The sequence below is a fragment of the Dendrobates tinctorius genome, unplaced genomic scaffold (assembly GCF_039654945.1).
Source record: "Dendrobates tinctorius isolate UK_male_01 unplaced genomic scaffold, ASM3965494v1 ptg000082l, whole genome shotgun sequence".
NCBI classification, from domain to species: Eukaryota; Metazoa; Chordata; class Amphibia; order Anura; family Dendrobatidae; genus Dendrobates; species Dendrobates tinctorius.
Genome location: NW_027361750.1, coordinates 1,207,234 through 1,233,014, shown reverse-complemented (window position 1 = coordinate 1,233,014; position 25,781 = coordinate 1,207,234). Strand labels below are relative to the sequence as shown.

Sequence of the window (25,781 nt, the reverse complement as noted above, 5' to 3'; positions counted from 1 at the left end):
TGTAGACGTTGCTGAAAAATCCGCGCGGATTTGAAACCGCAGAAAGAAGTGACATGTCAATTCTTTCTGCGGAATCCGCAGCGGGTTCCTATCTCCACCATTGTGGAGATGGTGAATCCGCAGGACCAAACCGCAGGCAAAACCACAGAAAATCCGCAGGTCTTTTGACCTGCGGTTTATCTGCGGTTTTTGCAAAATCCGTGCGGATTAATCCGCAGCGGATTCCGCAGCGTCTGCACACACCCTAAAGGTATTAACCTGCAGATTAACCTCATTCCTACAGGTTTCTAGCTTGTTTTTCTGGTGAAAGGTTTCCTTCAAGTATATGAAGCAGAAATTCCTGCATCTCTTGGCAGGAAAACTGCTGTGTAAAACTCTGCAGCAAAAGTGCTGAAAGAATTGACATACTACAGATGTAAATCAGCAAGGAAAAAAATAAGCCGTGTGTGCTGGAGAGCGCAGGAATGTCACTTCACCGCCACTAGGAAGTCAGTCTGGGGTTTTGTGATAAATCAGTGCCGAAAAAAAAACAATAAAATTGCAATATGTGCACAGACCCTAATGCTACTGACCAGAGATGTCAACAACAAATAATAAATGTAGGACTTCTAGAAGGAAAAAAAATGAAAGCGCAAAAATATAAAATTCTTGGCTCCTTAATGGGTTAAATGATCTGTCTCTTCAGTCAGACGCTGCCATGTCTGTCTGCAATAGGTCCCATAGCATCAAGTAAAAAGCGCAGCACTGAAGGTTACACCGGTGTAACCGGACATGGGCGGGAAACAGAGGGTGCTGTATTCTGTCAGCACAGAGCAGCGCTGCTCCGGTGTCAGTCACGTCTGGCCGCCTATCACCACCTCAGGACAGCAGCACCGAATATTTGAATCTCAATGGCGGGAAACTGCGCTGACTGTACGCATGCGCGCTAAACTCTGAGCGCGGTAGTCCGATAACAGAGGCAGCGACTATGGAGGACGGCGCACAGAGGGCGACGGATTCCTTCGACCAGGTGGCACATGTAGCTTCATCCTGGGTGTTTGATTACATGTTCGCCAGTTTGTGTCGTTACTTTTCTCTTGAAGACCGGGCGGAAGATTTCCAGCGCATGTGCCGAGCAATGGAAGGTATTGCTAATGACGACGAAGTCAGTGTGAGATGACGATGGTGACGGAACTACTTGCGCAGAGCTTCGGCTGCTGTATCAGTGCGCCGACCATAGCACTGAGCGTTATGAGCCGGCGCTGGCGGAGCTATATTATTTCTGGCTGTGATTGCGCGGCTCCGAGCGCCGGACTGTTGCCCTCAGCCCTCGGTTATAGCGCTAGCGGTGGTTACTGCCTGCTGACGTGCTGTACGTGTCGGCCTATAAAGCGCCCCTGACTGGATAGTTTGCTCTGACCCATTAATCACACAGATATTTTGTGTTTGTTTTCGTATATTTTTTTTTATAACTTTTTTTTTTTTTTTTAACCACCTGCTCCATGATGGTTTAAGTTTTACATTCCAGGGGGTTTGTTTATTAGTAACCATATAGTGCACTTAAAAATGGTGGCGCAAATACAAGCTGGTGAAATGGTGCGACCGATGGAACGCCGCCATTTACAGCGCTCATTGTGCCGTAAAGACGACGGCGACACCGTACACGAAGCGGTTTATGATGATGTTCTGTGTCTCCAAGCTGGAGCTGTGTGAGGACTCGGTTTTCATGGTGCCATGTTTGGGGTGCATATATTTTCTGGAATTTTTTTTTGACTAGCACAGCGACCGCAAAACAGCAATTCTGATGTTTGTTTTTTTTCTGCAAGGCATTTTATTTATGGGTTATTTCATTTTGATTGGACTTGTATGGATGTAGTTATATTGAATATCCATTTGATTTTCTTTATTTTGAAAGGGAATCTGTCATGTCCCCAAATCCCTTATAGCTGCCCAGAGTAACATCAGTCACCACTCACAGCACTGTGAGCAGTGACTATAAGCACGCCTAGAGTAACATCAGTCACCACTCAGCACTGTGAGCAGTGACTATAAGCATGCCCAGAGTAACATCAGTCACCACTCAGCACTGTCAGCAGTGACTATAAGCACGCCTAGAGTAACATCAGTCACCACTCACAGCACTGTGAGCAGTGACTATAAGCACGCCTAGAGTAACATCAGTCACCACTCACAGCACTGTGAGCAGTGACTATAAGCATGCCCAGAGTAACATCAGTCACCACTCAGCACTGTGAGCAGCAGCTATGAGCATGCCCAGAGTAACATGACATCAGTCACCACTCACATCACTGTAAGCAGTGACTATAAGCACGCCTAGAGTAACATCAGTCACCACTCACAGCACTGTAAGCAGCGGCTATAAGCATGCCCAGAGTAACATCAGTCACCACTCAGCACTGTGAGCAGTGACTATAAGCATGCCCAGAGTAACATCAGTCACCACTCAGCACTGTCAGCAGTGACTATAAGCACGCCTAGAGTAACATCAGTCACCACTCACAGCACTGTGAGCAGTGACTATAAGCACGCCTAGAGTAACATCAGTCACCACTCACAGCACTGTGAGCAGTGACTATAAGCATGCCCAGAGTAACATCAGTCACCACTCAGCACTGTGAGCAGCAGCTATGAGCATGCCCAGAGTAACATGACATCAGTCACCACTCACATCACTGTAAGCAGTGACTATAAGCACGCCTAGAGTAACATCAGTCACCACTCACAGCACTGTAAGCAGCGGCTATAAGCATGCCCAGAGTAACATCAGTCACCACTCACAGCACTGTGAGCAGCAGCTATAAGCACACCCAGAGTAACATCAGTCACCACTCACAGCACTGTAAGCAGTGACTATAAGCACGCCTAGAGTAACATCAGTCACCACTCACAGCACTGTGAGCAGTGACTATATGCATGCCCAGAGTAACATCAGTCACCACTCACATCACTGTGAGCAGTGACTATAAGCACACCCAGAGTAACATCAGTCACCACTCAGCACTGTGAGCAGTGGCTATAAGCACGCCTAGAGTAACATCAGTCACCACTCGCAGCACTGTGAGCAGCAGCTATGAGCATGCCCAGAGTAACATGACATCAGTCACCACTCACATCACTGTAAGCAGTGACTATAAGCACGCCTAGAGTAACATCAGTCACCACTCACAGCACTGTAAGCAGCGGCTATAAGCATGCCCAGAGTAACATCAGTCACCACTCACAGCACTGTGAGCAGCTATAAGCACGCCCAGAGTAACATCAGTCACCACTCACAGCACTGTAAGTGACTATAAGCACGCCTAGAGTAACATCAGTCACCACTCACAGCACTGTGAGCTGTGGCTATAAGCACGCCCAGAGTAACATCAGTCACCACTCGCAGCGGCTATAAGCATGCCTGGAGCAACATCAGTCACCACTTGCACCACTGTGAGCAGAAGTTATTGGCACACTCGGAGCATTGTGAGCACTTGCGATAAGCCCGCCTAGAGCAACATCAGTCACCACTCACAGCACTGTGAGCAGCGGCTATGAGCACGCCCGTAGCAAGATCAGTCACCACTCGCAGAATGCTACCTAAGGCCTATTGCCTGCCAGAGACAGTGGACCCTTACACTGAATATAAGGTTTTTTAATGGGAACCTGTAGCTTCAGATAAGATTCAATACACCTACCAGGCACCTTCCTAATGCAACTAACCTTCAGGTCCACTTTGTATTGTTGTTCTAGGCACAAGGTTTTTCACACACAAAAGCAATGTATATTAGAAGCATAGAGGATGGCATTTGTAGACGTCCCAGCCACTGTGCTTCTATTTGACACTACATAGACTCATCCACGGTGCAGGTTTATGAGCCACAGCATGTCAGTTATCAGCAACAGAGAAGCTAGCCTCTGCTGCGTATATTCACCCATAGCCGTTCATTAGATGCGGTAAATCCATATGGTTCACTGAACGTGATTACAACTCAGCGTTTTGGATGCAGCGAAAAAACACTGCGTCCAGAACGCTGCTAAGTGTCAAATGGTTTTCCAATCAAAAAACGACTTTTTTACTTTTAGTCTATGGGCCATTCACAGGTCAGCGGAAAATCACGGAGACATGTCTGATTTTAATCCGAGTGTAGGATTAAAATCGACAGTGCAAGTCTATGGATCTGTGAAAAAAATCGGACCTCTGATTTTCACAAACTTCAAAAGAAGAGGGTGGAGAAACTCTTGGACCACACTCATAAAATTTTGATCAAAATTCTGAGGGCTAATACTCACTTGCGAGAGACTCGCACAAATCTCGTGCGAGTCTCTCGCATGAAGACCTGGCACTGCCACCGGCACTCGGACCGGAGCGCGCGGCTACATGTATTTCTATGCAGCCGCACGCTCCAGTCCCAGTGCCGTTGGCAGTGCCAGGTTTTCATGCTAGAGACTCGTGCGAGTCTCTCGCAAGTGATTATGAGCCCTAAGTCTGATTTTCTTTTACGTGCAAAATACTAAGATATAAATGAGCCCTAAGGCTGGTTTCACAATAGCGTTTTTTTAGCGCTGCGCTTCGTGCGCATGCGTCCTGCACCCCTATCTTTAACATGGGGGCGCATGGTTAGCGTATGCACACGTTCGTATGCGCTTTTTTTTTGTAGTGCGCGCTGGACGCAACCTGTTGCATTTTTGGTCCGTCCGACTTGTCTCAAAAAAACGCTTGAGCACGGAATGCGCAAAAAAAAAATCACATTACAGTCTATGGGAACGTAGGCGTGCGCATGCCTGCATTTAAAATCGCATGCGTTTTAAGAGTTAACATGGCTAGAAACTGGTTAAACCGCATGCGCATAAGAAAAGCAAGCGCATGATGCATTTTTTGTATGCGATTCTATTGCACACGAAGCGCAGCGCTAAAAAACGCTAGTGTGAAACTAGCCTAAGGGTATGTTCACACGTTTTGTTTTGTTTGTTTTTTTCCTGTGGATTTTGGAGTGGAGGATTCTGCTCCAAAATCCACATGAAAAACTTCTTCAAATACTCTTTGAATAAGCTGCTTATTGAATTTGATGAAAAAATACGCCAATAGTTCAGATGGCGTCAAAGTTTTTTTTACACTTTGTTTTTTAGTGTGATAATGGGAGCAACGTGTCAATTCTTGAGGTGTTTCTCCCTAAAACAAATGCTCCAAATTTGTCTGGTGAATAAATATGCGCTGAGCTAAGTGATTAGCTGTAGCAATGTCAAAGTCACGTTACCGCAGCTAAATAACAGAGACCGGGGCTGTGGCGCTGGAACCAGGGAGGGTAGCTGAAGTGTAGCTCAATTTTTTTACTACCAGTTATACGTTTTCAGAAAGTGGACAACTACTTTAAGGAGATGGAAGACTTGCGGCGCAGGAATCCTTTTTCAATAAAAATTCTTTATTTAAACATCTTCAGTGATAAAAAAAACAACATCATGGGGACCCCCCCCATAGGCCTGATGCGCTTCGGACCCAGTAAAAACAGTCCTTCCTCAAAGGCATGCCTGAGGAAGGAGCTTGTCGCTCCGAAACGCACGTCGGGGTGGGCTGACGGTCCTCAACTTGTGCATCCATCGGGTATTTTACCTTGACTTTTCATTCATGGCTGCTCCTTTATTTTGCTAGCACTTGCTTTATGTCTGCAGTCTATGTGATATACATTTCTTCCTGAAAATGATTGCAAACACAAATTCTTTGGTATTATTATCTTCATTTAATTTGTCTTAAATGAAAAAACACAAAAAGAATTGTACTAAAGCCAAATTGGATATAATTCCACACTAAACATAAAAAAGAGGGTGGACAAAAGTATTGGCACTGTTCGAAAAATCATGTGATGCTTCTCTAATTTGTGTAATTAACAGCACCTGTAACTTACCTGTGGCACCTAACAGGTGTTGGCAATAACTAAATCACACTTGCAGCCAGTTGACATGGATTAAAGTTGACTCAACCTCTGTCCTGTGTGCTTGTGTGTACCACATTGAGCATGTAGAAAAGAAAGAAGACCAAAGAACTGTCTGAGGACTTGAGAAACCAAATTGTGAGGAAGCATGAGCCATCTCAAGGCTACAAGTCCATCTCCAAAGACCTGAATGTTTCTGTGTCTACCGTGCGCAGTGTCATCAAGAAGTTTAAAGCCCATGGCACTGTGGCTAACCTCCCTAGATGTGGACGGAAAAGAAAAGAGATTTCAACGCAAGATTGTGCGGATGTTGGATAAAGAACCTCGACTAACATCCAAACAAGTTCAAGCTGCCCTGCAGTCCAAGGGTACAACAGTGTCAACCCGTACTATCCGTCAGCATCTGAATGAAAAGGGACTGTATGGTAGGAGACCCAGGAAGACCCCTCTTCTTACCCCGAGACATAAAAAAAGCCAGGCTGGAGTTTGCCAAAACTTACCTGAAAAAGCCTAAAACGTTTTGGAAGAATGTTCTCTGGTCAGATGAGACAAAAGTAGAGCTTTTTGGGCAAAGGCATGAACATAGAGTTTACAGGAGAAAAAATGAGGCATTCAAAGAAAAAAAACACAGTCCCTGCAGTCAAACATGGCAGAGGTTCCCTGATGTTTTAGGTTTGTTTTGCTGCCTCTGGCACTGGACTGCTTGACCGTGTGCATGGCATTATGAAGTCTGAAGACTACCAACAAATTTTGCAGCATAATGTAGGGCCCAGTGTGAGAAAGCTGGGTCTCCCTCAGAGGTCATGGGTCTTCCAGCAGGGACAATGACCCAAAACACAATTCAAAAAGCACTAGAAAATGGTTTGAGAGAAAGCACTGGAGACTTCTAAGGTGGCCAGCAATGAGTCCAGACCTGAATCCCATAGAACACCTGTGGAGAGATCTAAAAATGGCAGTTTGGAGAAGGCACCCTTCAAATATCAGGGACCTGGAGTAGTTTGCCAAAGAAGAATGGTCTAAAATTCCAGCAGAGCATTGTAAGAAACTCATTGATGGTTACCGGAAGCGGTTGGTCGCAGTTATTTTGGCTAAAGGTTGTGCAACCAAGTATTAGGCTGAGGGTGCCAATACTTTTGTCTGGCCCATTTTTGGAGTTTTGTGTGAAATGATCAATGTTTTGATTTTTGCTTCATTCTCTTTTGTGTTTTTTTTCATTTAAGATAAATCAAATGAAGATAATAATACCAAAGAATTTGTGTTTGCAATCATTTTCAGGAAGAAATTGAGTATTATCTGACAAAATTGCAGGGGTGTCAATACTTTTGGCCACAACTGTATATTACATCAGTTATGTATTAATATGCTGCTTCAGGGGTGGTTGGGTCCTGTAAGCCCGTTTTTGTTGTGTGGCCTTTGAATGTGCGCATTGTTCCCCTCCTTCACCTTTGTACCTATTATTATTATTATTATTATTATTATTATTATTATTATTATTACTATATATTTTGAATCCAATAAAGTTCACATTTTATATGGGACCTTATGACTGCTTGTTTGTCTGGAATGCAGAAGCATTGCAAAGTATTAGATCAGCGATCAGTCACTGGAGCGTTGATGTCCCATGTGACAATGTAAAAAAGTTATTAAAAATTGTAAAAATATTTTTAAAAAAAATCACAAAATGAACAATAAAAAATGAAAAACTATTAATCCAAAAGTACATATATTTGGTATCACCGCGTCCAGAACGACCCGACCTATAAAACTGTCCCGCTAGTTAACCCCTTCAGTGCTTACTGTTAAAAAAACAATGCAAAAAACTATGCAGAATCGCCATACCGCCGAAAGAAAAGTGGAATAAAACGTGATCAAAAAGACAAATTTAAATAAAAATGGTATCACTGAAAACATCTTGTCCCTCAAAAAGCAAGCCGCCATATCAGCTATCAGCAGAAAAATAAAAAAGTAATAGCTCTCAGAATAAAGTGATGCAAAAATATATATTTTTCTATGAAATTTTTATTGTGTAAAATCAATAAAACGTTAAACTATACAAATGTGGTATCACTGTAATCGTATGGACCCAAAGAATAAAGCTGCTTTATCAATTTTACCACATGCAGAACATCAGAAAAAAAAATCCTAAATTGCTGTTTTTGTTCTTTCTGCCTCCCAAAAATCGGAAAAGAAAGCGAGCAAAGCATGTCATGTGCCCGAAAATGGTACCAATAAAAACGTCAACTCGGCCTTCAAAAAACAAGCTTATACATGACTCTGTCGGCAGAAATATGGACAAATTATAGCTCTCAAAATATGGCCATGCTAGTTTTTGGAATAAAAAGCATCTTCTAGTGTGTGATAACAGCCAAACATAAAAAATATAAATCTATAAAGCTTTTGATTTGTTCATTTTGGCTCACATTTATACTGCGCTCAACGTTGAGTGCTTACTCTGTGTTTTCTGTATAAACCGTATACTGTATAAACTGTGTGTTTTCTGTATTCCACCCAACCATCAAACTCACCCTCAACTTTTCAAAATCCCAAATCCATTTTCTGGACACAACTATATACATCAAAGACAATACCGTACAAACGACTATTTACCATAAACCCACAGGACGTCCGGCATACCTGAGATGGAACAGCTTTCATCCGAGACACACAAAAAAATCAATAATCTACAGTCAAGCTCTAAGGTACATTCGGATCTGTTCAGACAATGAGGATAGAAAACTACAACTACTATCACTCAGAAAAACATTCCTACACCAAGGATATCATCCACTTGTAATTGATGAACAGATCCACAGAGCTACAAGGATCCCAAGAAGCAGCCTCCTGGATTACAAACAGAAGGAGGAAAACAACAGGGTGCCGCTTGTGGTCACGTACAACCCTCACATGAACATTTTAAGAAAAATTGGCGCTGACCTCCAACCTATATTCCACAAAGACCACAGACTGAAAGCAATATTCCCGGAACTGCCACTGCTCTCCTACAAACAGCCTCCCAACCTAAGGAATATCCTTGTCAGAAGTACCCTCGCATCACCTTCAGAGACAGGCACAGTCCCCTGTAACAGCAAGAAATGCAAGACCTGCACCCACATATCACCAACAGAACGTCCCCATACCAAACACAAATCAGGACTATAAGATCATGGACTCTTTTTCATGTACATCCTCCAATGTCGTGTACATGATACAGTATACAAGGTGCAATGCAGGGACATACATCTGGGAAACTAAGCAAAAGCTACAAACAAGGATGAATCTGCATAGACATACGATAAAAATGAGCTGGATACACTTCTCTAGACCTGGACACAGCTTGGCAGATCTAAAAGTCCTAATATTGAAAGGTCATTTTAATAGTGACAGGGAAAGGAAGATTTGGGAGTTTAAATTTATAAATATGTTCCAATCGCTAACAATAGGACTGAATTTGACACCTGGGTTCATGACTCATTACATGAACACAGTTCACACCTCCACAAGAAGGTCTTCAGATCTCTAATAGAACACTTGGTCCTCATCTGCATGTGTAACAAAAACCTTAATTTGATTTCCTTGGCCTGTCTCTAGCTAGCATCATCTCATGTCCTGTTGTAATTCCTATTTAAATGTTGCCATCTTTTCTCAGTAATTCACTTGTAATCTAGCCTGATGAAGGGGCCTTTTGAGCCCTGAAAGCTTGCTTGCAAATATAATTTCTCTGGTTAGCCAATAAAGGTATCACACCTTGAATACTTTTCTCAATTTTTTGGGGGGACATAAGTATTTACATCTGTATAAACCTCTGAAATATATGAGATAGATGGAATCCCCAACAAAAGATCCCGTATAATCAGGCACATGGAGTCACTGTAGACACCATTTGACCTGTGATCCAGAGGTGTCCGTCTTTTTCAGACGTTCATAAAAGCGTGGTCCGCCACAGTTTTGTGCTTTTCTGAAAAAGGAGACCACTGAACAGAGGCCAGATGGAGTGACGAGCAACTCTGCTGCCTCATTATATATAGTAAGTGGCTCTTGGGTTTCATTTGAATCACGTCATTCTGAGATTTATATGGAAACCCCAATGTAAGTGCTCAGTGTAGAGCACAGGCTGAATGTGATCCAAAATGTTTTGTAAAATATTCCCAACGAAAGTTTCAACTCAACTCAAAAAAAGCAAGTCCCCACTCAAGTCTGTGGTCTGTTAACTGAAATATAGGGGGCTTCCACATTACTGGTAGTACAAAGGCTCTGGAAAAGCTCTATAGCTACTCACCCTCTAAAAGAAATTCAGCACGTTTGGCACTTCTGTAGCGATGACAGCCCACCTAATTTACAGGTGCATGTCTCCAGAAGCATGAGCTGGGGACTACAACATGCTGATCATTACAATGGCAGTTTGCAATATTCACTCAGCAACATTCACGGAAGGCTTGTTTCTGGAAAACAGCCATGGTCAAAATCGTCATGACACCTGTAGATAAATTCCCAAAGGGGTATACTTTCCAAAATGGGGTCAATGGATTCTGCACTTCCAGCACTTAGTACCTCTATATATGGAGTCCGCAAACTATTCTAGGAAAATCTGTGCTCCAGGAGGCAAATGGCGCTCCCCGCCCATCCCTCCCGAGTCTCGCCATGCAGTACTACAGTTCTACATTCAGCAGAAATTGTGGGTGCCATTTTTACCCATTTCCCAGTGTGAAAATGTAAAATCTGGGGCTAAAACAATATTTTTGTGGTAAAAATTGTATTTAATTATTCTTCACTGCCCAATGGTATAAAATTCTGTGATCCATGATCACTGCACCCCTAGATTAATTAATTGAGAGAAGTGTAGTTTCTAAAATGGGGTCGGGTCACTTATGAGGGTTTCTGCTGTCCTGGCACCTCAGGGGCTCTGCCAATGAACTATATCTAAACTCTAATCTACAATACGAAGCTTCTTCCATTCTGCGCTTTGCTCTGCGCCTCAAAAGTAGTTTTCAACCACATATGGGGCATTGGCGTACTCAGGGGAAATTACACAACAAATTTTGGAGTCTATTTTCTCCTATTACGCTTGTGGAAAAAAAGGGGGGGGGGGGGGGGATTTTTATGGGAAAATGTGATATTTTTTTTTTTTTTCTCCATGGCTCAATGTTATAAACTTTTCTGAAGAACCTGGGGTTTCAAGATGCCCAACATTCATCTAGATAAATTCCTTGAGGGGGATCTAATTACTAAAATGGGATCATTTGTGGGGGGTTGCTCTTTAGGCACATCAGACACCGGCAGAACATTCAATCAAAAACACTTCTTCCTTTCTGAGCACTGCCGTACGTCCAAACAGTCGTTTTCCACCACATATGGGCTATCTGCGTACTCAGGAAAAATTGCACAACAAATTGTATTGTGCATTTTCTCCTGTTACCCTTGTGAAAATAAAATTGGGGCTAAAAGAACATTTTTGTGGGAAAAATGTTATTTTTTATTTCTTAGTTTTTTTTTCCACATGTCAATGTTATAAGTTTCCGTGAAGCACCTTGGGGCTCAAGGTGCTTCTCACACATCTAGATAAATTCCTTGAGGGGGTCTAGCTTCCAAAAATGGGGTAATTTGTGGGAAGTTTCCACTGTTTAGGCACATAAGGGGCACTCCAAACGCAGCATGGCTTCTGCTATCAATTCCAGCAAATTTTGCATTCAAAAAGTCAAATGGTGCTCCTTTTCTTCTGAGCTCTGCCATGTGCCCAAACAGTAGTTTTCCCCCACTTATGAAGTATCGGCATGCTCAGGAGACATTACACAACAAATTTTGGGGTATATTTTTCTCCTGTTACCTTTGTGGAAAAAAAACATTTGGGTCTAAAGTAAAACTTTTGTGAAAAAAAAAAAGTTAAATGTCAATGTTTTCTTTCCACATTCCATTAATTTCTGTGAAGCACCTGAAGCGTTAATAAACTTTTTGAAAGTGGTTTTTGAGTACCTTGAGGGGTGCAGTTTTTATAATGGTGTGATTTTTGGGTATTTTCTGTCATATAGACCCCTCAAAGTCACTTCAAATGTGAAGTGGTCCATAAATAAAAAATGGTTTTGTAAATTTTGTTGTACAAATGAGAAATCGCTAGTCAACTTTTAGGGTATGTGCACATGTTGCAGATCTTTTTGCGGATCCGCAGCATTTTTCCTCGTGGAATTGCACCAGATTCACAAAGAATAGCTCAAGCAATGGTAATCAATGGGAATCCAGAATTGGTGTGCACATGCTGCAAAATTCCATCCTGATTCTCAGCGTATTATTTTCCACAGCATGTCAATTCTTTTTGCGGATCTGCAGCGTTTCTGCACCCATTGAATTACATTGAGTCGGTCAAATCCGCAGCTAAACCACAAGTGTAAAAAGGTTTGCAGATGTGCTGCGGATTTGCGTGCCAAAAACGCAGCAGAAAGGAAGGAGGAGAGTGTGGGCGGACAATATGTGCATGTCTGCGGGTGTCTGTGTGTGTAGCCAGGCATCGTATGATGGGATTACTACTCCCATCCGGCTATGTCTGCTGTCACATATAACAGTGACAGCATGAGCCAATGATGGGACAGCAGTCCCATCATCCAGTGACTGTGTTCAATTGTAAAAAAAACAAAAAAAACATTCATACTCGCCAAACACCTAGTCCCAGACCCCCGCATCTCCTGCAACAAAAATAAAATAATAAACCGACATATACTTGTCTTTTCGTCATAGTTCATTTAATAACGAGTGTCCCACGACAATCTCACATGTAGAACAGTCACATCTACCCGGCCTCCGGTGATACACTGACAGGAGGTAATCCCCCCCAATGTGACTGTTCTACATGAGAGATCGTCGTGGGACACTCGGTAAATGGACTACGTCGGACAGGGAGTATTTGTTAGTTTATTATTTTATTTTTGTTGCAGGAGATGGAGGGAGTCGGGGATTAGTAAGTATGGTAAATTGAGATTCAATAAAGGAATCTGTGATTATTTCAATTAAAGGACTTTATTCTGGCTGTGTCTTTATTTACCATATAACTATAGGATTAGTAATGGATAGGTGTCTTATTGACGCTTCTCCATTACTAATCTGAGGGCTTGATGTCAACCGGACAATACAAAGGTGACATCAACCCCACAGATATTACCCCACTTGCCACTGCTACAGTGCAAGTGGGAAATGCGAGGCTAAGTGCTAGAATTGGCGCATCTATAAGATGCGCCATTTCTGGGACGACTGAGAGCTGATGTTTTTAGCCTGGGGAGTGCCAATATACATGGCCCCTTCCCAGGCAATTAATATCAGTCCGCAGATGTCTGCCTAGCCTTTGCTAGTTCGATTTTATAGGGGGACCCAATGTCAATTTTTTTCTCATCTATTTATTTTATTTTACTCATTTATATAGCACCATTAATTCCACAGCGCTTTACAGACATTATTGTCAGGGTTCCCCTGTAAACTAGCCAGTAAAGGCTAACTAAACATCTGTGAGCTCATATTAATAGCCAGGGTACCTTTAAGGCTGTTGGCTCCTTCCCAGGATATTAACATCAGCCCTCAGCTGTCGGCTTTCCCTCTGTTGGTCACGCAATTTTTTAAACACATTTTTTGAAAATTAAACAGACATTGCATATATACACAGACACTTATATTTGTTTTGTGCTTGTAAACATAATTGAACATGGTATGTAATAATATTATGGTCTGGTCTTCAATGGAGAATGTAAAATTTTTTTTTGTTAAATAATACGTCTTTATTTAGCTTGCAAATCCGCAGAGAAAACCACATAAAAATCCGCATAAAAACCATGCGGATTTTCAACTGCATTTTCTGCCAAGAGAGGAAGAATATGCACTGACTTTTACAACAGCAAATCCGCAAAGTGCGCACATATCCTTAACCTTTCAAACTTCCTAACAAAAAAAAAATTGTGCTGCTGTAAAGTAGACATATGGGAAATGTTGTTTATTAACTATTAAGTTTGAAAATTGCAAAATTTTTGACATTTCTGGTATTTTCACAAATAAACGCTAGTCCTATCAAGCAAATTTTACTACTATTATGAAGTACAATATGTCACGAGAAAACAGTCTCAGATCCATTGAGGCGGTCCAGAGTTATGACCTCATAAAATGACAGTGGTCAGAATTGTAAATTTAGGCCTTGTCAGGAAGGTAAAAATTAGGTTTGGGGTGAAGTGGCTATAGAAACAACCTCATTAACTTTTTTCCCCATAAACCTTTCTAAATGTTATTGTAGTGTCAGTGTGTTGATATGCTCACCGACCACCATCTTATCCAGTGATCAGTGTCCCCCTCTTCTAAAGGCCCCGTCTCACTAAGCAATCTCGGTAGCGAGATCGCTGCTGAGTCACAACTTTTGTGACGTAACAGCGATCTCACCAGCGAGATCGCTGTGTGTGACAGCGATCAGCGAGCGGCCCCCCTGCCGGTATCGCTGATCGCTGCAAGAAACCTCTGGACATTTCTTTGGTCGCTGGTCTCCCGCTGGCCAGCACGCATCGCTGTGTGTGACAGGCGGGAGACCAGCGATCAGGTGTAAAAAAATAATAAAAAATAATAAAAAATATAGTTATTCTCACCTTCCGACGTCCCGTTCAGCCATCCTGCCTCTCTCCACGCTCCGGTCCCAGTGATCCTTTGCATGAATGACCGCGAGACTTTGTTATCCCGCGAGACTGTGACATCTCGCGGTCATTCGTGCAAAGGATCACTGGGACCGGAGCGTGGAGAGAGGCGGGATGGCTAAACGGGACGTCGGAAGGTGAGAATAACTATATTTTTTATTTTGATACTATTTTCTACGGCGATAGCCAGCGATGCCGTGCGCTCGGCATCGCTGTGCTGATCACTGGTGAAGCTGTCTGTGTGACAGCTCACCAGCGATCACATAGCAACTTACCAGCGATCCTGACACCTTCATATTGGTGTCGGGATCGCTGGTGAGTCGCTTAGTGTGACGGGGCCTTAAATCACGATTGCAATTCAGACTCTCCAGGTAACACTGCACTCTGTGTGACCCTTACAGCAATGGATATAGATATGCATAAAACTTAACCTTTAATGCAATCATGATAAAAGACAAATACGTCCACACGGAACACAAAACAAACAACCGTGTCACCTACTAAATACTACAATAGGATCGTGATATCACAAGCTACCTGTGTGCTGTACCATGCATGTTTCTAGTTAAAGAAATGTATTTATGTTTTTTTGCTTGTCTCTGCTGCCATCTACTGGCCAGACCATTTAGTTCCTCGGTCTTTCCTTGTTCAGCCTATGGGGAGGGGCTTCTCTTCAGCCTCTTCTCTTCCTGTTTGCTCAGTCATCGGCAGACATCTTACCTGAGAGAACTGTTCTCCCTCATGAGCTGAGGAAGCAAAGTCTTTTGACCCGCAAGTAGCGACTCCAGAGACAAGCTCCATGCAAGAGACTCAGTGTAATGTTTGAATCGTTATCTACGGAATAAACCAACATTGTTCTTCATCACAACGCGTGTATGCTTATCTGAGAAGCTGCTAAGGGTCATGTCTGCCTCGCTTATTGGATACACAAAGGTAGGAACTTCTCTCACTTACATGTCTGCATACCTTTAATCGCCATTAAGTGGGGACAGAACAGTCAAAAGACTAGCTTGTCGGCCCATACAAGTCAGAAGACTACTTTTAAAGCTCATAAGCAGCTAGAAAACCTCCTTATAGCCCAGCACCCCAGCTACAGATCTCCATCTGCCCCGTCTCCCTATGTGTAATCTGCCCAGCAACAAGCCTCGCACACCAGTCTGCCTGCAGCAGTGCACGTCTGGACAAGCCTAGAAGTAGCTCCACCACCTGCCACATCTTGCAATAACTCTGCTCGTACTGTTAATGAGGACTGTCTATGCACCTGCTGTTTCCTTCTGGCCACATCGCTCCTAAAGGCCTGCAGTACTCCATACCTCATTACCGCGCATCAGCGATCCGCGAACCCCCAAGTTTCGCCAAAGCCACTCTGGGAATCTCATCCGGGACCTCCCGCAGAGCCGCACAGCGATTTTCGGACCCCGATTCAAAAGTTGAATTTTTTAAAGAGACAGTACACCTTTATTCAAAATGGCCAAAAAAGACCTCGGACAGGTCCCTACTGATGAAACAGTGCAAATACAACCTGATACCGTCCACGATGAAGCCCAGGAGGCAGACCCCACATCTCAAGCAGACCAAGTCACCCGACCAAAACGTTCTGCCAAACCAACTATAAAGGTGCTTGAAAACTATCACAATATGAAAGATGAGCTATGTGATCACCTGGAAGAACAGTGGGAATGCGTCACCTCTTATATGTCAAGACTCGAATCCTCATCAGGCAACGCCGCAAGCTTGCAATCCGTCATGGAGCGGCTGAACACCGCCCGTGAAAGGTACAAGAGACTATCAGCAAAGTACATCGCTCTTCTAAAAGATTTTAATTCTGATGAAGCTCTTCCAGACCTCAGTGAGGCGCTAGAGACGGACAAGGAGAGAGACGCCAAGGTCCAACATGCCATAAACAAGGCTGAACACCGTATCTCTCACCTGCAAGAAACCAGGTCACACCGATCGACCTCATCTAAACGTTCCTCTCGGTCATCCAGGGCATCGTCCTCAAGAAGTTCAACCATGAGCGACAGGATACTAGAGGCCCGCATAAAGGCAGAGGAATCCAGAGTGAGACGTTCTTTCACTGAGAGAGAAGCTAAGGCAGAGGCAAAAAGGGCAGAAGCAGACATGGAAGCAAAAAGGGCAGAAGTGGAAGCAAAAAGGGCAGAAGTGGAAGCAAAAAGGGCAGAAGTGGAAGCCAAGAGAGCAGAAGCAGAAGCGGAGGCTCAGCTGAAGATTCTTCGGTCACAGATGGAAGAGGAGGTCGCACTAGCTAAAGTGAGACTACTTGAGCAGGCGTTGATCCAAGGTCCTGATGCAGCTAACTTGCCACCACTGGAATCAGACGATCCAGTCAATCGCACGAAAGACTATGTACTAAACCAGCTACCTGTAGCAACCCCGGTCTACAGTACCGTCCAAGTCGACGACACCAAAACCTCCAACGTACTCCCAGAGATACCTTCTCAAACACAGTCACCACAAGATGGCAACCAAGTGTTTCCTGACCCACCTTTACAGCTCAAGCGGTATTCGTCAGATTCTTCAAGGGCTAAACCACAGCTCAACCCTGCAGCAACATCATTCTATCCGGGAACAGCTCATCCATTCACACCAGGCGGCCCATACGCCCCAGGGGCATCACGAGTCGTCGTGGCAACGAGTGGTGAGAAGTCGGATATGTCCGAGTTCGCCAGGTTCATGGTGAGCAGAGAGCTAATCAACACCAGTCTTACGAAGTTTGATGATCGTGCAGAGAGCTACAGGGCCTGGAAAGCAACCTTTAAGGCAGCCATCGCCAATCTCAACCTAACTGAAGAACAGGAACTTGACCTCCTGATAAAGTGGTTAGGTCCAAGCTCTTCAACCCGCGTCAGGAGCCTCAGAGCGGTCCACGTGGGACAAGCAGAAGCAGGTCTCGCTGCCGCATGGCAAAGGCTGGAACGCACCTTTGGCAGCGCAGAGGCAATAGAGAAAGCCCTATTCAAGAGACTGCAGGATTTCCAAAAGATCAACCTTAAAGACGTCCACAAGCTGCAAGACCTAAGTGACCTGCTAATGGAGCTGGAGCTCGCCAAAAGAGACCCTTGTCTGTCTGGGCTGTGCTATCTGGATTCAGCCCATGGAGTAAACCCGATCGTGGTGAAGCTGCCATACAGCCTGCAGGAAAAGTGGGCAATGTCAGTATCAAGATACAAAGGAGTGAACGACGTTACCTTCCCTCCATTCATCCACTTCTGCAGGTTCATCGATGAACAGGCCCAGATGAGGAATGACCCCAGCCTCGACTTCCTAGAGTCCAACGCTTCGACAGCCGCACCAACTCCTGCGCCAAGGTATGAAAACACCACATACAAACGCAGAGACACTAAGAGAGCTGTGAGCGTTAGGAAGACCGAGCTACCGTCACCTGCAACGCCCACAGACGAACAGAACATCGTCTCAACACGAGATAAATCCTTTAATCGTGAATGTCCCATCCACAAGAAGCCACACTCGTTGACCAAGTGCAAAGGGTTTAGATCCAAAACCCTACAGGAGCGCAAGGAGATCCTCACAGAGCTCGGGGTTTGCTTCAAATGCTGCGCATCACTTGAGCACATGGCCAAGGACTGCAAATCCACAGTCAAGTGTGGGGAGTGCCACAGCGAAAAGCATGTTTCAGCCATGCACTCAACCCGAATAGCTAGAGACACACCGGCTGCAGTCACCACTGCTCCCGCTCCAAGTCATGGCGGGGAGCCACAGAATCAGACCGACACCGCCACAACTGTCTCCTGCTCATGCTCAGAAGTATGTGGAGAGGGCCGCATGGAGAAATGTTGCGCCCGAATATGCCTCATCAAGGTTTACCCCGAAGGACATCCAGAAAAGGCAATGAAGGTGTATGCCATCATAGACGACCAAAGCAACCGGTCCCTGGCAGGAGCCAAATTCTTTGAAGCCTTCGGAATTGGTGGACCATCAGAGCCCTACACCTTGAACACCTGCTCAGGCCGCATAGAGACTAGCGGCAGAAGAGCCCAGGGATTCATCGCTTCTATCAACGGGAAGACTGAAATACCTCTGCCAACGCTAGTTGAATGTAACCAAATACCCAGCCATAGGAGTGAAATTCCTACCCCAGAAGCTGTACTTCATCAGCCGCACCTGAAGCACCTCGCAAGCGTCATCCCACCTATGGACAACAACGCGGAGATTCTACTCCTGCTCGGCAGAGACAACCTGAGGGTACACAAGGTGCGACAACAGTGCAACGGACCTGACTACGCACCATACGCCCAGAGACTGGACCTCGGATGGGTAGTCATAGGAAACGTGTGCGTTGATCGATCAGAAATCGACTCCTTCAGGACCTAAGTCCATGGAGACGGACGCACAACCTGCCTAAGGCCATGTCCTCATCACTATGAAGTGAAAGAGAAGCCCCCAGACTCAATACAGCTGCCTGACATCGCTTCTTCTCTGCGTACCGACAACTTGGGAAGATCAGTCTTTCACATCACCAAGGACGACGATAAAGTAGCCTTGTCAGTGGAGGACAGAGAATTCATCGACATAATGGACCGTGAGTTCTCTAAGGACAAAACCGACCACTGGGTCTCTCCATTACCCTTCCGATCCACCAGGGTAAGACTGCCAAACAACCGAGACCAAGCTCAGAACAGATTCAACTCTCTTCAACGTTCAATGAACCACAAACCTGAAATGAGGGAGCACATTGTCGCCTTTATGGACAGAATATTTCGCAACAACCACGCGGAACCCGCTCCTCCCGTGAAGAAGAACGAAGAGTGCTGGTATCTGCCTTCATTTGGTGTCTACCACCCACGGAAACCGAACCAAATCAGGGTTGTCTTTGACTCCAGCGCCAAACATGGAGGCGTATCACTCAACGATGTCCTCCTCACAGGTCCCAACCTGACGAACAACTTAGTAGGAGTGTTGCTGAGGTTCAGGAAAGAACTCGTCGCCATCACTGCCGATATCGAACAGATGTTCCACTGTTTCCTAGTCAGGGAGGACCACCGGAACTTCCTCAGATTCCTGTGGTTCAAGGACAACGACACCAACAAAGAGATGGTGGAATACAGAATGAGAGTCCATGTCTTCGGGAACAGCCCTTCACCCGCAGTAGCAACCTACGGTCTCCGAAGGACCGCATCAGAGGGAGAGTCTGAGTATGGCACAGACGCAAGAGACTTCATTGAAAGAGACTTCTATGTAGACGACGGGCTCAAATCACTGCCCACTGAAGAAGCAGCCATTGATTTGCTCAAGAGGACCCAAGGTATGCTGGCCCAGGCAAGGCTCAGGCTTCATAAAATCGCTTCAAACAGCCCGACCGTAATGAGAGCCTTTGATTCGGGTGATCACGCCCCTGGATTCAAGGACATTGACTTGGGGCTAGACAGCCCACCCGTGCAGAGGAGCCTAGGCATCAGATGGGATCTCGCAGCCGACTCCTTCGGGTTTCAAGTGAATTGCTCGGACAAACTGTTCACAAAACGTGGTGTCCTCTCCATAGTGAACAGCTTATTTGACCCGCTGGGGTTCGTGGCGCCCATCACCATACAAGGCAAATCCTTGTTGAGACAACTATCTGAAACTGTCAAGGATTGGGATACCCCGCTCCCCTCCGACAAAGAGAAAAAATGGGAAACTTGGAAACAGTCGTTGTGCGGATTGAACAATATTCACATCCCGAGATGCTACACCAAAATCTCCCTTGCCTCTAGCGGAAGGAAAGAACTCCACGTCTTTTCAGACGCCTCCACAGAAGCCATAGCGGCGGTTGCATACCTGAAGGTGATGGACGCCAGCGGGCAAAGCTACGTCGGATTGGTGTTCGGCAAGGCGAAGCTAGCCCCGAAGCCCGACCACACCATCCCCAGACTCGAACTCTGTGGAGCCGTCTTGGCAGTGGAAATTGCTGACTTCATACTACAAGAACTGTGTATCGAAATAGATGAGGTCCAATTCTACACCGACAGCAAGGTCGTTTTGGGTTACATCTACAATACATCGAGACGATTCTACGTGTATGTCAGTAACCGCATCGAAAGGATCAGGAGATCCTCCAAACCGGAACAATGGCGTTACGTACCATCGGAGCTGAATCCAGCAGATCTTGCAACCAGACCCATGTCTATATCTTCTTTCGTTAACTCTTCTTGGCTTACAGGTCCAGAGTTCCTGCTGAGACGGTCAGAAGAAGGTGTCCAGGAAGACTTCAGCATCCTAGATCCAGACAACGATCCAGATGTCCGAACTGAGGTCCATACCCTGACCACCAGTGCTGAGAAAACATCCTACCTCGGCTGCCAACGTTTTGAACGTTTCTCCAGCTGGTTAAGACTCGTCAGGACTGTTGCCAGGTTAGTGCACATCGCCAGATGTTATCGTGCAGACTTTAAAGACAAGGACTGTCATCGCTGGCATGTATGCCACAGACCTCTTTCTGCTGAGGACATCTCCCGTAGTGAGTCCCTCATTATACGCCACCTCCAACAGAGCGAATTCGCCACCGAATGGAAGTGCTTAAATAACAAACAGCAGATTCCATTAAGAAGCCCCCTCGCCAATTTAAACCCAGTAATGGACAGCTTCGGCTTACTGAGGGTTGGCGGTCGTTTAAGCCAGGCTCGTTTCGGTGTCGCAGAGCAAAATCCTCTCATCATTCCCAACAAACACCACGTTACAGTCTTACTGATCCGTCATCATCATGAAAGGGCTGAACACCAAGGCAGGCAAATTACAGAGGGCACTCTACGGTCTGCAGGCCTCTGGATTGTCGGGATGAAGAGACGTGTAGCACAAATACTTCACGATTGTGTGCACTGTCGCAAAGTGAGAGGAAAGCAACTGTGCCAACAAATGGCCGACCTACCTACAGATAGACTTTCCATGGAACCACCTTTCACCTATGTGGGCCTAGACGTTTTCGGACCATGGATGGTATCCACACGCAGAACTCGTAGCAGCCGTGCGGACAGTAAGCGGTGGGCTGTGCTATTCACCTGCTTGAGCATCCGAGCCGTTCACATCGAGGTGTTAGAGTCCATGGATACCTCCTGCCTGATTAACGCCTTGAGAAGATTCCTCGCCATCAGAGGACCAGTAAAGCAGCTGAGGTCCGACCGCGGCAGCAACTTCGTCGGTGCATGTAGAGAGCTGAACATCGACACCAAGCCAATCCAAGACCAGCTGGCAGACAAGGGTTGCACCTGGATCTTCAATTCTCCTCACAGTTCTCACATGGGAGGCTCCTGGGAGAGGATGATCGGAATCTCACGCAACATCCTGAACTCCATGCTAAAGGACGTCAACTCCTCGAGACTCACGCACGAGACTCTAGTGACTCTTTTAGCCGAAGTCTCAGCCATCATCAACTCGAGACCCCTTGTGCCGGTGTCAATGGATCCAGAGGTACCAACCATGTTGACTCCCAACATCCTTCTTACTCAGAAGATCGACAACGCGGTAATTCCCAGCGGAGATTTCACTCATGCCAACACCTACCAAAGACACTGGAAACGAGTCCAATATTTGGCCGACTACTTCTGGAACCGATGGAGGAAGGAATACCTTACCATTCTTCAAGGGAGAAGGAAGTGGCGACATCCCAAGCCGAATATCAAGGAAGGAGATCTGGTCCTCATGAAAGACCAGACCACTGAAAGGACTGACTGGCCTCTGGGACTTGTTACCAGGACACTGCCTAGCCAGGACGGCAACGTGCGGAAGGTGGAGCTGAGGGTCTTTAGGAAGGGTGAGACGAAGATCTTTGCGAGGCCAATCCATGAACTCGTCCTCTTACTGCCTATCGAGAGCGCCACTACGGGATGAGCGTTCTGCACCCGAAGTTTGGCCGTTTTTTCTGATTTTTTGAACTTTAATTGTTGCATTTAACATGCCCTTTCTTTTAGGTTTATTATTATTATGGACAATAGTGGAATCCCCATAGTGAATTCCAGACGGGGAGTGTGCTGTTCCATGCATGTTTCTAGTTAAAGAAATGTATTTATGTTTTTTCGCTTGTCTCTGCTGCCATCTACTGGCCAGACCATTTAGTTCCTCGGTCTTTCCTTGTTCAGCCTATGGGGAGGGGCTTCTCTTCAGCCTCTTCTCTTCCTGTTTGCTCAGTCATCGGCAGACATCTTACCTGAGAGAACTGTTCTCCCTCATGAGCTGAGGAAGCAAAGTCTTTTGACCCGCAAGTAGCGACTCCAGAGACAAGCTCCATGCAAGAGACTCAGTGTAATGTTTGAATCGTTATCTACAGAATAAACCAACATTGTTCTTCATCACAACGCGTGTATGCTTATCTGAGAAGCTGCTAAGGGTCATGTCTGCCTCGCTTATTGGATACACAAAGGTAGGAACTTCTCTCACTTACATGTCTGCATACCTTTAATCGCCATTAAGTGGGGACAGAACAACCTGGCAACGGAGGTTGGCACCCCCGTTCTACGACGGCTGTACCCTGAAGCTCCTAGATGACCCTGAGTAAGTGCCACACTTTTAGTCAATCAATCACCCAGAAAAGGAGTGTACAGGGGTTGCCAAACAGGTAGTTGGGTAGGCAACAATAGAAAAAATGCAAAAATGGTGCAAAAGACAAGACATAAAGTGACATGTGCAAATTAGAGTACCTAACTTTCCATCCCCTATACTGAACACATTCCAGTCTGCGGAGGTAGGCACCCTACTGGTCAGCGGAATGGCGCCCCCGCTCCACGACGGCTCACCCTAAAATTCGCCCTATTGTGGCTAATAATCAGAGAAGGGTTATGACAATGATATATAAGGAAGGCAAATCTAATAAATATTAGATAAAATGCAAATGCCAATAACAATTTGTTGATAACAAAAAGAGGGTACTCATATTTAGATGATGGATGAAAAAAAACCTCTTAACCTTATAAAGCCCAGCCTGCAGCTGGTGTTCATTGATGTTGAGTAATTTTAGTATATGCTGCAATACTGAAGTGCTAGTATAAGCGATCAAATGATCACATGTTTTAAAATATATAGAAGAAAAAATCAAAAACTTTGAATAAGCCCACTATTTCCCAATTCAAAAATAGACATTTAGGTAAATGCCATATATGATTTTGTGTCTGTAAATCTCCGATCTACACACGTGGTCAAAATTGTTGGTACCCCTCGTTTAATGACAGAAAAACCCTCAATAGTCACAGAAATAACTTGAATCTGACAAAAGTAATAATAAATAAAAAATCTATGAAAATGAACAAATGAAACAAAAGACATTGCTTTTCAACCATGCTTCCACAGAATATTTAAAAATCTAAAAGTCATGAAAAAGGTCTGGACAGCAATGAGGGTACCCCTGAAAATAATATGACAAAAGGGACAAGTTAAATCAAGGTGTGTCCACTAATTAGCATCACAGGTGTATACAATCTTGGAATCAGTAAGTGGGCCTGTATAGAGGGCTACAGATACTCACTGTGCTGTTTGGTGACATGGTGTGTATCACACTCAACATGGACCTGAGGAAGCGAAGGAAAGAGTTGTCTCAGGAAATTAGAAAGAAAATTATAGACAAACATGATAAAGGTAAAAGTTATAAGACCATCTCCAAGCAGCTTGATTTTCCTGTGACTACAGTTGCACATATTATTCAGAAATTTAAGCTCCATGGGACTGTAGCCAACCTCCCTGGATGTGGCCGCAGGAGGAAAATTGATGACAAATCAAAGAGACGGATAATGCGAATGGTAACAAAAGAGCCCAGAAAAACTTCTAAACAGATTAAAGGTGAACTTCAAGCTCAAGGAACATCAGTGTCAGATTGCACCATCCGTCGTTGTATGAGCCAAAGAGGACTTCATGGGAGACGACCAAGGAGGACAGTATTGTTGAAAAAATAATCATAAAAAATCCAGACTGGAATTTTCCAAACTACATGTCGACAAGCCACAAGGTTTCTGGGAGAATGTCAGATGAGACAAAAATGGAACTTTTTGGCAAGGCACATCAGCTCTATGTTCACAGACAGAAAAATGAAGCATATCAAGAAAAGAACACTGACCCTACTGTGAAACATGGAGGAGGCTCTGTTATGTTCTGAGGCTGCTTTGCTGCATCTGGCACAGGGTGTCTAGAATCTGCAGGGTACAATGAAATCTCAAGACTATCAATGGCTAAAACATTGGACGATTCTGAAGTGGCCTTCTATGAGTCCTGCCCTAAATCCTATTGAGCATCTTTGGAAAGAGCTGAAACATGCCATCTGGAAAAGGCAACCTTCAAACACCAGACAACTGGAACAGTTTACTCTTGAGGAGTGGGCCAAAATACCTGTCGAGAGGTGCAGAAGTCTCATTGATAGTTACAGGAATCATTTGATTGCCTCAAATGGTTGTGCAGCATAATATTAAGTTAAGGATACCATCATTTCTGTCCAGGCCTATTTCATGTCTTTTATTTATTTATTTATTTTAAATTCTGTGGATGCATTGTTGAAAAACAATGTCTGACTTTCATTTGTTCATTTTCTTCATTTTTTGATTTATTATTACTTTTGTCAGATTCAATTTATTTCTTTGACCATTGTGGGTTTTTCTGTCATTAAACGAGGGGTACCAACAATTTTGACCACGTGTGTATGAAAATATATAAAACTTTTCAATCTGTATGGTAAATGCCATACAGCAAAAAAAAAATTGGCATGTAGAATTGCCTGTTTGGTCACTGTCCTTCACCTGCCCAAAGCAATATGATTGATATCCAAATGTGTGTCACGGGAGAGCAGGGAGGATGTGATGAAGATATATGGCTTCCATGATGTTTCCATTTGACTAAGCAAGAATATAGCACACCACTATCTAGGAGTTTTTTGCTGTTTCCAAAACATTGAATTTTGACCAGATGGCCCAGGAGGTCCCTTCCAACTCTACGATTCTATGAACAAGCTGCCACGAGAAGTGGTGAGTTCTCCTTCAATGGATGTCTTCAAACAGAGGCTGGACAGACATCTGACTGGGATGATTTAGCGAATCCTGCTTTGAGCAGGGGGTTGGACCAGATGGCCCAGGAGGTCCCTTCCAACTCTACGATTCTATGATTCTATGAATCCTCAGAACCAAAATGCTGTACTTTCTTCAAGGCCTTATCTAACATGGACATTGTCTGCCCTGGAAGCCTTATACTGATTGCTCCCTAGAAGGGGGGATAGGCTAGTCCCCTGCCCTTGGCAGAGATTTTG

The 25,781-nt window shown here is 44.7% G+C and overlaps 1 protein-coding gene across 5 annotated transcripts in view; it reads left to right on the top strand.

Annotated features, from left to right (window-relative positions):
- The first annotated feature begins 561 nt into the window (after positions 1–561).
- Positions 562–25,781, top strand: part of TERF1 (telomeric repeat binding factor 1) — a 65,671-nt gene continuing 40,451 nt past the window's right edge. The window contains exon 1 of one of the 5 annotated variants that reach the window (XM_073583840.1): positions 562–1,124. In XM_073583840.1, the coding sequence (XP_073439941.1) occupies positions 968–1,124 (157 nt within the window). In that variant the 5' untranslated portion in view covers positions 562–967. Of the gene's footprint in view, positions 1,125–19,885; positions 22,923–25,781 lie in introns of those variants that run through there. The other 4 variants (XM_073583839.1, XM_073583837.1, XM_073583838.1 and 1 more) reach the window with 4 other exon arrangements.